Below are 13,342 nucleotides of genomic sequence, written 5' to 3'. Positions count from 1 at the left end.
ACAAACAGACATGTTTAGTAATTATGTTGTATACTGTTGTTTAGGACACGTGGATGGTTTACCCCAAAACCGTCTGCGTTCTTGGATTCTCACTTGGTACAATATCCTGCACCTCGCTTACTACAACTGTAATATGACTTGTTGCGATCCTCTCTGAATGGTCCCGGTCCTTTATTTTCCAATGTTCCCATCCTGAAAACTAAACCCCGATCCAAAAGCATCTTTATGAATATTTTGTGTCAGAAAGGGTTGTATGATACTGTTAGGTATCTGTTTGTTTGTTAATTTCCGGTAGAAATTCTTTCCGAAGACCTTCAGCGATACAAGTCCTGTCTTGATTGAAACTAGTTTATTCTTTGTTGATACAACTTTTAGTAATACACAGAATTTCCACAGTCACTTTAACTTAGCTACTTTTATAAACACACGCTATAATTCACAGCGATTCACACACTTTATTTACGGTGCCTACTGTTCGCTTGACTCTGACTTTTAGCGCTGGTCTTTCTCACCAGGCTTATATACTAACAAAGATGGCGCCTTGAACAGACTCGAGCCTCCCCGAGAATTCAGGATCCTTCCAGAAACTCCAGCGCGCATGCTCCCAGCGTCACGCGACTTCCGCTATCGTAACAATATTATGTTACCGAGTAAACAATTCAATGTTAAAATGTAATTTATTCTTACTGTGATTTCGTGTAGGCTGTTACTTGATCTCAGCCTCTGTAGGTTCGTTTTATCATAGAACGTTACTGTTGGTTCAGTAACAAAACAATAATGTTTGTGTGAACCCTGTTAACCAAACAGATGCAATTAGGAAACATATTGTTGCGTCAGCGAGGTCACGTGACTAGTATCACGCCACGTCCTTCTCGAACCTTCGTGAATTATCGGGAGACTACTAGATTGGGGGTAGTCTGGTATATAAAAGATGGTCACAACGTGACGGGACAACAGAGGTAACGAGTAATTGAATTGCAGTCAGAGAGAATATTGTTAAGCACGTGAGAAGTTCGTTGAGAATTATAGCGTTTGTTACAGAGCGACTGTTGAAGTTGAGTGTATCGTAAAGTTGTATTCGGAAAGAATAAACCAGTTTTATCTAAGAAAGGACTTGTGTCGCTAAAGTTTCGTCGGAATGAATTTACGGAAAATTAATTAACGAACGGAGACGTAACAATATCAAACAGAGACTAAGGAAAACGATAAAGTTTGAACGATAAGTGTGAACCCTGTTAACCGTTTTCCTTAGTCTCTGTTTGATATGTTTCCTAATTACATCAGTTTGATAAAGTTTGTGTGAACCCTGTTAACCAAACTGATGTAATTAGAAGAAATATCAACCAGAGACTAAGGAAGATAGTGATGTCATCTTCTTGTAATTTAATTTATTATCATTTTTATACATTGAGATACTACAGTCTTTAAAGGTTAATAAATCTAAGACATTATGTGAAATACTTTTGTCTTCATTTAATGACTAAATCTGGTTAATAACTGTGAAACCAATAAAAGCGTTCTTGAAAGGGGGATATATCATTTTAAAGTTTTCCTATGTAAGTATCGATTGGAAAGTGAATGATATATTTTACTAAAGGTTTAATATTGTAATATAATATTATACACGTGTCTTTATATGATATACTTTAATTTTCCACCATATTTTAACTAGATATCTAAGTGCATGAAACAATATAAATAGTATGCCGAAAAATCTGAGAAATTTCAGTTTAAGGAATCTTTTGTCGGTAGGTGTCGGTTTACCTTATACGCAGATGCGTCGCAGTGTGGCGTCCAGAAACGTCGAGTTTTCTGTTGTCCTGAGAGAGAAGGGAAAGACGTAAATCTGAAATCGACATCTATAGTCTGTACAATTCATACAATAATTCGAAAAATCAAAACTATTTTTGAGAAAAATACGAGTAATTGTGTTAAAATTGATCTAAATACAAACAGAAACAAGTGGTTTATTAGGTTTATTAAGTATAGAAATGGATAGAAACATTCCGTAAGGAAAGACGAACAAAAAATCAGGATTTTAGCATTTGATATTAGCGATATTCTTACGAAAATGCTAAACAAATAACTAGAGAGTTTTCTGTGTTTTTAAAAAAATATATTAGGAATTTTTGATTATCCTTTGTGCTAACTCTTTCGTTATAACCAGAGTGTAAAAACTGTATCGGAAAAATAGATAGTAATTAGCGAGTGTAAAACTCGCAAACCAGGGAAAAATACATAGTGATTAGCTAATGGAAAGCGAGACGAAAAATACATAGTGAGTAGCGAGTGTAAAACTCTACAACTAGAAAAAAAAATACATAGTGAGTAGTGAGTGTAGAACTCTACAACCAGAGAAAAAATGCATAGTGAGTAGCGAGTGTAAAACTCTACAACCAGAGAAAAAATATATAGTGAGTAGCGAGTGTAAAACTGTATAACCAGAGAAAAAATACATAGTGAGTGGCGAGTGTAAAACTGTATAACCAGAGAAAAAATACAAAGGGAGTAGCGAATGTAAAACTCTAACGGAGAAAAATACATAGTGATTAGCGAGTGTAAAACTCTACAACCAGAGAAAAAATACGTAGTGAGTAGCGAATGGAAAGTGAGACGAAAAATACATAGTGAGTAGCGAGTGTAAAACTCTACAACCAGAGAAAAAATCCACAGTGAGTAGCGAGTGTAAAACTCTACAACCAGAGAAAAAATACATAGTGAGTAGCGAGTGTAAAACTCTACAACCAGAGAAAAAATATATAGTAAGTAGTGAATGTAAAACTCTACAACCAGAGAAAAAAAAAACATAGTGAATAGTGATATTAAAACTGCATAACTAGACAAAATTACATAGTGAGTAATGAATGCAAACTGTATAATCAGACAAAGATATGGTTATGAATTTGCCAGGTAAGTGTTTCAGTTTAAAACTGTATAACCAGACAAAATTTATATTAAGTATTGAGTGTAAAACTGTTTAACTAGGCTCCAATAAACGTTGAACGTTGACTAGGTTTAATATAAAACTATATTACCAGACACTAATAAACGTTGAATGTTGGTTAGATTTTGTATTACCAGACACCATTAGAACTTGAATGATGACGTAAATCTGTTTCAAACTGTTTAACTAGGCTCCAATAAACGTTGAACGTTGACTAGGTTTAATATAAAACTATATTACCAGACACTAATAAACGTTGAATGTTGGTTAGATTTTGTATTACCAGACACCATTAGAACTTGAATGATGACGTAAATATGTTTCAAACTGTTTAACCAGGTTCGGATAAAATTTGAATGGTGTTGTGAATTTATATTTGACTCTATACTTCTCATAATTAAGAAAATCATGTTTATAGGTGTAATCAGTGCTCTGCAGCTTTCATGGTAGATCTGCTAACTAATACAACATTATATACTTTTATAACAAGGTAATCTGCATATTATTTACTAACTGTATTATAGAATAGAACAAGTATTGGTATTAATAGCCCTCTCCGACTTGTTCCAACAACAGCTGTGGTCTCTCCCATTACTCAACATGGAAAGTTGTCCTCTGCCATAGTTTTTCATGTGGCTTTCGTAGTACATGGGAAAGTAAGACGAGTAAGCTAATTGGCTACCATACATATGGTAGGGTCCACTGTTGTGCCAATGGTGGTGATGGTTGAATTGATGTGGCTTCATCCATCCATTTACTCCTGGATAAACGGGTTCATTAGTCCAGGCTTGTTTGGGAATTCGCACTTTTTTACATCGTTGACAATGTTGATTGGCAGGAGAGGAATGAGAATGGCTTGAAACAGACAGTAACATTGGCCCTGTTGTAGCGGGCGCAACGTTTTTCCCGTTACCAGGTTTGATCGTTGTATCAGGAATCTCGATCACAGGTGTACTTACTGGTTGCGATGTTAAAGCTGGAGAAGCAGACCGTCTAGCAACTTCATCAAATGTGACAGGAGTATATAAGGAGCGAGTGTCTTCATTGTCCACCTTGGGTGGTGTACATGAAATCTTTGGTTGATTTGTTACTGGGCGTCTGTCACCTTTCCTTTTGTTTAACCAGTAAGTCTTCATTTCTCCTTTGCCCTATATTAGATGTAAACAAAAGTATTCTTAAAAAACATAATGTTAAATTGAAGATAAATAAACACAACGTGCGTTATATTAAAATGATTATAAATCGTCAAGTTAGATAACAACTACAGCCAATATTAAGTCGTAGTGAAAAAGAAAGTTTCAAAACTACATTTTGACATTGATTTTCATTCGTAGGTTGTTCTATGCCACGAAAATCGATCACGTTTGGGAAGAATATAGAGCAATAAAGTATTCATACACTCAGATCATAAAGATTTGCTCATACTGACGATTTATAATTTCCAATCGTGAATATCCCTTGTGCTTTATGGCATTGGAATACAAAAACATAGGAATCAACTTGGGGTATAAGGTCCATTCAGAAGAGAGACCAACAAGTCGTACCCAGAGTTGGTAATCAAAGTAAGGTGTCTTGTAATAGGCGAGAAGCCACGAAGACAAAGGTTAAATGCAAGCGCCGTCCATGTGTCCAGGCAATAGTACGCAACATAATCAAGAAGGATCTTGAGATCTTCTGAGATTTGGTGGTGACTAAGATTGTCAGAAGGGGGACGTTAAAGCATCTGCCCACCAATGACTATTCTCCTGGGGTATCTTTCTAGGCACTTTCCCTTTTGGCTGGTTTCTACTCAAATGCACCAATTGAAAAGATCAGGGACCTTATGTGGAATGCAATGTGTTTACAGTGGAAGGCCCTAAAGAAGTGTTTTGCTTATAAGTGGTATTAGTGTTTTACAATGCTACTGAGGCTTTTGAGTTGTATTTGGCTTTGATGAGGGTTGTTGAAGTACATCCATGACCGGCCTTAATTTAGTGTTTTAAATATTACCTAGTAACGCAGTACTCGTATTAATCATTGCTAGTACATAAGTAAGATTCTGATACAATATTATAAGATTTTGATAAAATATTTTCATGAACTATTACTTTCCGAGACTATTACTGTTTGACCAGAAGTTTCTCTAAGGAAGGGATGTGCTGGAATATGGGTTTCTAGATTGCTTTATACCACTTGCTAGTAGATACCAGATGCCCCATTAATTTTCTCATTATGGGTTTCTAGAATGTTTTATACAACTTGCTAGTAGATACCAGATGCCCAGATACCAGAGTATCAACACAGTATATTGAAACTTTCTTTTATCATTTCCCAGTAGACTGATTTAAGCATCAAATAATAAACAGACTCAAAATTAACTCGGTTTACTGTGTTCTGTTTATTGACCAAGTAACAGAACTTATGCAAATTTATAACGTTTAACATACGCACCTTTACAGGAATAGTTCCTCGTTCTGAGATCTCCCAATCATTGTCATCAAGCTGTTGTTTTGTTATCTCACTAATATGTATCTTCAGAGCCTACAAAAATATAACTTCACTGTCACTGAGACACAAATATAAACTCATCGCTTCTGAGACACAATTACAAAAGTTAACATTCTCTTAAACTGAATAAGTATTTCCAATAATACTTACCATCTGCTGACACTATAGCTATTTCTCGATCTCTAGGATTTCCACTCTTTGCCTATCTAAACATTAAAACGCTTGCTGCAGTCTTAATATTCCACTTGAATGCCCTTGGTAAATTCTAATTTGCAAAATTATCCATAAACTTTAATGCGCCCTCTATCTAGGAACTATATATATAAGCACCTCGTTCAGATAATGTAATGTAAACCGGCTGTTAATGGGGAGGTAAGGCATTTTAGTTTAGGAAAATGTTAATTTCCAAAACATACTTATCTCTGCTGACACTATAGCTAGAATCACACATTAAGAAGGTGGAGGGGCCGGTGCAGGCATGAACCATACAGAAAGTTTCTGTATAGAACAGGATTGTACCAGGATAAAAATGGTACAAATGTTGGGAGAACCTCACTACAACCAGAATAGTTATGCTCTTCACCAGGAACTCAGTTCCTATGTTAAAGGTGGAACAGAATAAGAGTAATCGTCAGTATAGGCCAACCCCAACCATATAGACGAGGTTCCACAACTCTGGGTTGGAATGTACGGGTAGTGGTACCTATATCTCACGTTGGTGGCTAGGGCTATTGGACTGCAATATTATATATACTTTTGATTGGATCCCAACCTGTAGCCATAGAGTGATGCGTGTCGCACCACCAGAATCACGCCAAGAAAGTAAGCAGCACCAAAATGGACAAACTTTCTCCTCCAACTGAACAATTCCAAAAGGCAACACCCCAGGACAATGACGGGATCGTATATGCTGTAGTCAACCAAAGAAACGGAACTCATCCAGTCTGGAATTATGAATATTCATCCTAACTCTCCAACCAAGTGGGCAAGGAGTTTTACGCTTGCTCCTAGAATTATGGAGAGGAAATGGAACCTGTGCACAACCAAGGATCTAAGATGGGACCACTTTGTGTTCAGAAGTATGAGGATATAGTGGACCTCCTTCCATGAACAACATACGAAACTGACATTGATAAAAGAAAAGGGTCATGCACCCACCTCCAAATCCGGATAGCTTCGTGCTAAATCTGAACCAGAGTAGGCTTTCGTGGAGGTTGGTACCACTCCTACTGATATCTGGGAAAAACATCTGGAGTAGGAGGGCTCCAAATTCGCCCTCTTCTCCAAGAGTGAATGAACACACTCGAACATTCTGGAGGAAAAGCCTCTGTCTGCTACTCCAGCGACTGGAAACTGGGGTGTTAAGGACTCCCGAGCTCCACTAATAGAGTTGGGGGGGGGCGAGGAACAGTGCTCTAGAAACTGTGCAATACGCGAACCAAGTTCTCTACATTATTAAATGCAAATCGACCCTGACTTATTCAACCTGAAGATTGGCAGGGATGTGCAGATCTCCTTTAGCTTTACTCATGATAGTCCATGAGTGGTAGTCCATAATAATAAGGTAATACCATCTGGTAGGCGCATAGATGGTCTCACTGAATACCACATTTCGACAGAGCCTGTGGCAACCTGTAGTAATTATAGGGAAAGTGGTTGCTAGTGCAGAATTGAAAAGAGAAAGCATACCTGCCTGGGCAACACTCGCCCCAGAATGGGATCCTGTGAAAGTATAAAAGGACCTTAGAAATAAAAGAGTATATGCATGAGGAAAATACTCACATCGGGTTAAAATCTAACAGATGTGGTCAAAATAGCTATGGATGGTAGTTGATAACCCTCAGAAGAGGAAACTGCTAGATCGTGTAAGTGATGGGATAGGAAGCTATTAGAAGTAGTACACAAACCAGCCCACACAATGTCTTCCTGACGACAATTCAACTGGGTGGCTTATGACATAGAGATACGGCGAATCTGGTGAGATTTGACACACAAAAGATTGCTCTCCTGTAACGATAATTCCTTATAGACCATGTGAATCAATTTATGAAGCAACCTCATTATGGTAATGGGAGAACTCACTGGAAATAGAAGGATTCCAATGAATTAACAATCAATTCCTACTACCTCGAAATGAGTTAGCACGAGCCACATAACACTTGAGGGCCCTAACAGAACATAACAAACGATCAGGATTGGAGCAGTCCTAAAGGTGAGAAATTGTTGGCAAATGGATTGAGAAGGATCTTTCCCCTTCGCTGGCTGGCAGAGTCTTGCGAAGAAAAGGCCTATTGGGGTAAAGTAGGACAAATGTAGAATGATAAGGAGTCCGATGCACATGGATTGCAAACAACTCCGACTGACAACGTCCACAAGCCAACAACAACAAAAAATACAATTTAAGAGAAAGGTGAACTAAAGAACACGAAGCTAAGGACTCAAAGGGAGGGTGACACAATGCATGTAAAACAACTGTAAAATACCAATGCAGTAATTGAAAAGGTCGTTTGGGTCGAAGAATATGAAAGGATTTTAGTAGACCTGATAGTACCGTGAATTGAAAAACCTTCTGATATATGGAATAACAAAATATAGTGGATAACGATGCTTTATACAAAGCCACCATAGAAGAAGCGGGACCCTTCTCAAATATCCAAGTCATAAAACGTGATATGGTAGATATTTTAGGATGAAAAGGGTTTAAATTCCTTTTAATACACCACTGACGATAAGTGTTCCATTTCTGCTGATACATGGCCGTGGTTGACATATGGAGAGATTTAGTTAAATATAGAGAAACCTTAGAAGTTAAACCCTTATTTTGAGAAAAGGACCACATAACTTCCACGCGTGAAGATTGAGTTTCCTAACATCTGGGTGAAGAATGTCTAATCTAGGTTGTCTCAAAAGAGGCTGTCGATGTGGAAGAGGTAGGGGTGGACATTCCTACAGATCCTGAAGAAGTGAAAACTACGTTTGAGCTGGCCAATATGGTAAAACCAAGAGAACTCGACAGGGAGTAGAATGAACCATAGTCAGACTTCATAGCGATTGCCGAATCGGGGGAAAAGCATACATATGTAAACCTGTCCAGTCCTGAGTGAGTGCATCTAATCCCAATGCTTGAGGATGAGATATCGCAGACCAAAAGAACTGTAGTTGAGAATTCCAGTGAGTCGCAAAAGCATCAATCATTGGAGACCTGAACTGAGAGTAAACCCACTGAAAAACCTCGTGATGTAGCATTCATTCCTTTGGAAGAATCCGGTTGGGTTGAGACAAGTGATCGGCAAGTAAATTCATCACTCCTGAAACATGATATGCTAAACGACTTATACGATGGTAATGAACCCAGCAGAGAAGATCCAAAGTACGAAAACAAAGATCTCGAGAATATCTGCCTCCTTGATGGTAAATCTTACATACCACCATGGAATTGACAGAAAGTATCATGAAAATTTTTCCCTTCAAGAGACAGACCTTAAACCATTGCCCAGTGTACTGCAAGGAGTGCGAGAACGTTGATGTGGAAGATAGACTCGTCTTCTGTCCAAATACCCTGGAACTCGTGACCTTCAAGATAAGCTCCCCATCCCTGAAAAGATGGGTCTGTGAACAAATGGATCTCGGGATGAGGTTGTGGAATGGGCGTTGTTGTTCTGATCCAACCACCATTCGCAATCAACAATGTTGCTCCTGAGTAATGAGAAAGGATGATCCAAAGTATCAGAATGCATGATCCATTGATCATGCACTGACCACTGAAAAGAGCTCATGTCCTAGTCTCAAAGGAATGAAGGATTCGAGGGATGCCCACAACCCCAAAAGAGAGAGAGACTTCTGTGCAGGAGGAGGAGGAGACATAAGTAAAAGCCTGATGGCTCTTACCATGTCTTGAAACCTGATAGGGGTTGTTGAGCACGACTTAATTTAGTATTGAAAAACACATCCAGACAGACGAGATTTTATGTTGATGACAGAATATATTTCTCCAGTCTGATGAGGAAGCCCGCTTTTGTGGCTTCTGAAAGGAGAATCTGAGTGTTGTTCTGCTAATTGATGAAAAGGTGCCAGAGAGAGCCAGTCGTCCATATAATGATGTGTGCACAGGCCCAAGAAATGCAGACAACGAGAAAAAGCTCGAGCAACTCTGCAGAAGACATAAGGTGCTGATGCAAGACCAAAAGGTAGAGCTCTTAACTGCAGCACCTGACATTTGTGCACAAATCTGAGAAATCTTCTGGACGATTCCCTTATGGGAATATGTAGATAAGCATCGGTAACATTGAACTTAGTCATCCAGAGCCCTGGCACAAATTGTCATCATAGGTTGAGAATAGATTCCATTGTAAAGCGAGGAGGATCTAAAAAATTGGTTGAGTCGAGACAGCTTGATGATTGGACGACAATCTCCTGTCTTCTTGGGTACATTCAATAAACGGGAACAAAAGAGTGCTTCCCGACCCCCTCCTTCGGTTCCCAGGTCTATTGGATCCCATAATAGAGTCCGTCCATATTCTCGAGGATCTTCGGCTCGGGTGGACCGTCGACATTGGCATCGGTAACTATCCCGTGGGCGGAGGAGTAGTGGGATCACAATTACATCACTTTCTGGACATAATGAGTTCTTTCACCTGGGATCCATGGGCACTCCTTGTTCTGGTTTCAGGGTTGGTCATTCAATTTACATCACCTCCATCTTGTTCTGCACAGCATGTTGCCATTTCATCTCCAACAGATCCACGACGAGTGGAGCTTCGTTCCCAGGCCATAAAAGAGTTGTTAGTCATAAGGGCAGTAGAGAGGGTCAATCCCGTTTCTCCGGGACGAGTCGACACTCCCAAATTAGCGCTAGAAAAGCGAGAAGCCAACGACGATAAAGCTGAATTAATTCGTGATTCTAACTTCTCTGGAACTCTGGCAAACAACATGGGATGGAGAAAAGGAGCTCCCCGTAACTCCCTGAGAACAGAAGAGGGTAAACAAACATTTTCTAACAAACCAGCCAGGAAATCAGAGAAAGAACTGATGATGACAATCTGACTGAGATAGACATCAGCAAAATCCCCAACTCGTACACAAGTTCTGAGGGGAATGTTGAACAGAACAGTAAAAGTAAGACAAATTTGAGAAAGCTGTGATCTGCTTAAAGGTTCCAATCTAGACCTCCGTCAGGTCCAAAAGGGGGTTCATCCATTTATAATCTAAATATATTTCCTGCTGGTGATAATCCAAACCATGTTCTTCCGATAAACGTGGCAGACAAGGCATAGTTATCTCGTCACGTAACTGAGCGGCAAATCTCCCAGCATGAACAGCAAAATCAGGAGAAGGAGGAAAACCAAGTAATCATTACCACCGTTTCTGCTACCAAGGAAGGAGTACAGTTAAATGCAATAGGAGAGACCTCCAAAACCTCACAAGTCCGAGTAACCAACTGAAGGTAGCTGATCAGATGATCCTCTGTTGAGTCCGACTTAGTAAAAGAAGGAGCCGGAAAAGAGAGTCTAAGTTATCTCCAGCTGGTCTCGGAACATTTGCCAAAGCCACCTACGAACTTCCCGGAGTGTTTGATTGTTTGTTTGTTTTGAATTTCGCGCAAAGCTATACGAGGGCTAGCTGTGCAAGTCGTCCCTAATTTATCAGTGGAAGATTAGAGGGAAGGCAGCTAGTCATCACCACCTACCGCCAACTCTTGGGCTATTCTTTTACCAACGAATAGTGGAGTTGACAGTCACATTATAACGCCTCCACGGCTGAAAGGGCGAGCATATTTGGTGGGACGAGGATTCGAACCTGCGACCAGCAGATTGCAAGTCGAGCAACCTAACCACCTGGCCATGCCAGGTCGCCTTCCCGGAGAGACACCCTTGGTCCTCATATATGTTCCCATCTCACAACGGATCATATCACGGACAGTTTCGACTGAGAGTGACCCCTCCCCTGGCCATGCCAGGTCGCCTTCCCGGAGAGACACCCTTGGTCCTCATATATGTTCCCATCTCACAACGGATCATATCACGGACAGTTTCGACTGAGAGTGACCCCTCCCCTGGCCATTGACAAACACCAGATAGCAGGGGTGAAGAGAAGTCTTGTTGGCCTCCGTAGTAGAAATATTAACTTGGGAATTCATACCCTTCGGTACGTTTTTTTGCTGTTTTTTTGTTAAAGTAATTTATCAATATACGAAGATTTAAACAGATTAACACCAACTACGTTCAAAGTTGCAACGTAAATTGTGAATAATCACAACACTCCTGTTTATAGAAACCCGTGCAGAATGCTTTGTCTCGAAAAAGTGATTAAACTATCTGAATGAGGGGCTTATATGCAATACTTAGATAGAGGGTGCTTTAAGTTGGTGGAGAATATTGGAAATTAGAATTTACTAAGGACATTCGAGTGGGATATAAAAGACTGGAGCAAGTGTTTTCAATGTTTAGATGGGAAAAGAGTGGAAACCCTGGAGATAAAGAAATAGCTATAGTGTCAGCGGAGGTAAGTATGTTTTGGAAATTAACATTTTCCTGAACTGAAAATGCCTTACCTACCCATTAAAAGCCGGTTTACATTATATTACATTATCTGAATGAGGTGCTTACATACAGTACCTAGATAGAGGGCGCATTGAAGTTGGTGGATAATTTTGGAAATTAGAATTTACCAAGGTACTCAAGTGGGGTATAAAAGCCTGGAGCAAGCATTTTCAATGTTTAGATGGGTAAAGAGTGGAAACCCTGGAGATCGAGAAATAGCTATAATGTCAGCGGAGGCTAAGTATGTTTTGAAATTAATTATACTTATAGAAACAGTTTATAGAGTTGTATCAAAACGTGAAAATCGATACACAATTAAAGTTTCAAAAATGTGAACAAAGTTTGAGCCTACACAGATGTTCAACTTAATATCCACTTGAAGACCTCACACAAAAGGTAAAGTAGAAACAAATACAGGTTTGATAATAATAATTTTGTATACTCACAAACTTAATTGCACAGAAAAGCATCAACAATTGATAATTGTAGCTACAACAACTCCCTCAATATAAATTGTTGTGTTCGGACACAGTTAAGTGTTAAGTTTGTCCTTGGTTTAAAGAATACGATGGTGTTTTTAAATTCAAACGTACATAATTAAGAAATTCAGTAGAAAAGTAGATGAAAGGATTCAAACCTTATAAACTTTGTGTGTTTCGGTCAACTGGTCAAACATACTATACATGGAGTTCAACATCGACACTACTTCCATCGGCGTGATTCGGCTACAAATTTGGGTGAAAGTGACGACGTCACTGAACAATATCGTCACACACTCGAAATCCTGCTTGGAAAGAATGAGGACATAAAAAAAAGATTCGATATTACCAAGAACTGAGTCCAGATAGTTCTAGATTATTAGAGGTTTAACTTGTTAAGATATATTTTGTCAATTTTTTACAATATTTCAGAATCTTCTTGAATATTTACTGAATGTATTGTTTACCATTTGAACATCATTGTATTTACGCCTAAAAATCCAGTTCTTTTTTCTACAATAAAGCTAAACAGAAGTTTTTCTTTTTCTTAACTTATCTCTAATTCTGATGTTTGTTGTTCTAGTTCAAGAACTCTGTACAACCTGACATGTGTCCACCGCAGGCTCTCCTTTCCTTAACCTATCTGCTACTTGCTTAGGAATCATTTGGTACAACAGCTCGTCTGTTCGCTTCATTTCTGAGTCTAACTTCTTCATAGAATCCTCCAGCTGTTTACTTTTTTGTAATTCCTGATAACAAAATAAAGATAATATACTACATTGTTTTTATTGCTGCTGTTAAGATGAAAATCATAATCTTCATATAATCGCTGTAGCTTATTTTAAGGACATGAAAGAAGACCTACCGTGTTATCTCTGTAGCTTATTTTAAGG

The 13,342-nt window shown here is 38.9% G+C and overlaps 1 protein-coding gene across 2 annotated transcripts in view; it reads right to left on the bottom strand.

Moving 5' to 3' along the window:
- Positions 1 to 1,696: 1,696 nt before the first annotated feature.
- The window catches only part of LOC111089663 (soluble guanylate cyclase 88E-like), a 25,061-nt gene continuing 13,415 nt past the window's right edge, over positions 1,697 to 13,342 (bottom strand). For both annotated transcript variants that reach the window (XM_022402561.1, XM_022402562.1), the window contains exons 4-6: positions 5,375 to 5,464; positions 3,459 to 4,092; positions 1,697 to 1,820 (exon numbers count right to left, since the gene is read on the bottom strand). In XM_022402561.1, the coding sequence (XP_022258269.1) occupies positions 3,463 to 4,092; positions 5,375 to 5,464 (720 nt within the window). In that variant the 3' untranslated portion in view covers positions 1,697 to 1,820; positions 3,459 to 3,462. The remainder of the gene's footprint in view (positions 1,821 to 3,458; positions 4,093 to 5,374; positions 5,465 to 13,342) is intronic.

This window comes from Limulus polyphemus, unplaced genomic scaffold (genome assembly GCF_000517525.1).
Source record: "Limulus polyphemus unplaced genomic scaffold, Limulus_polyphemus-2.1.2 Scaffold6949, whole genome shotgun sequence".
Classification (NCBI taxonomy): domain Eukaryota; kingdom Metazoa; phylum Arthropoda; class Merostomata; order Xiphosura; family Limulidae; genus Limulus; species Limulus polyphemus.
This window is presented reverse-complemented; position numbering and strand designations above follow the sequence as displayed.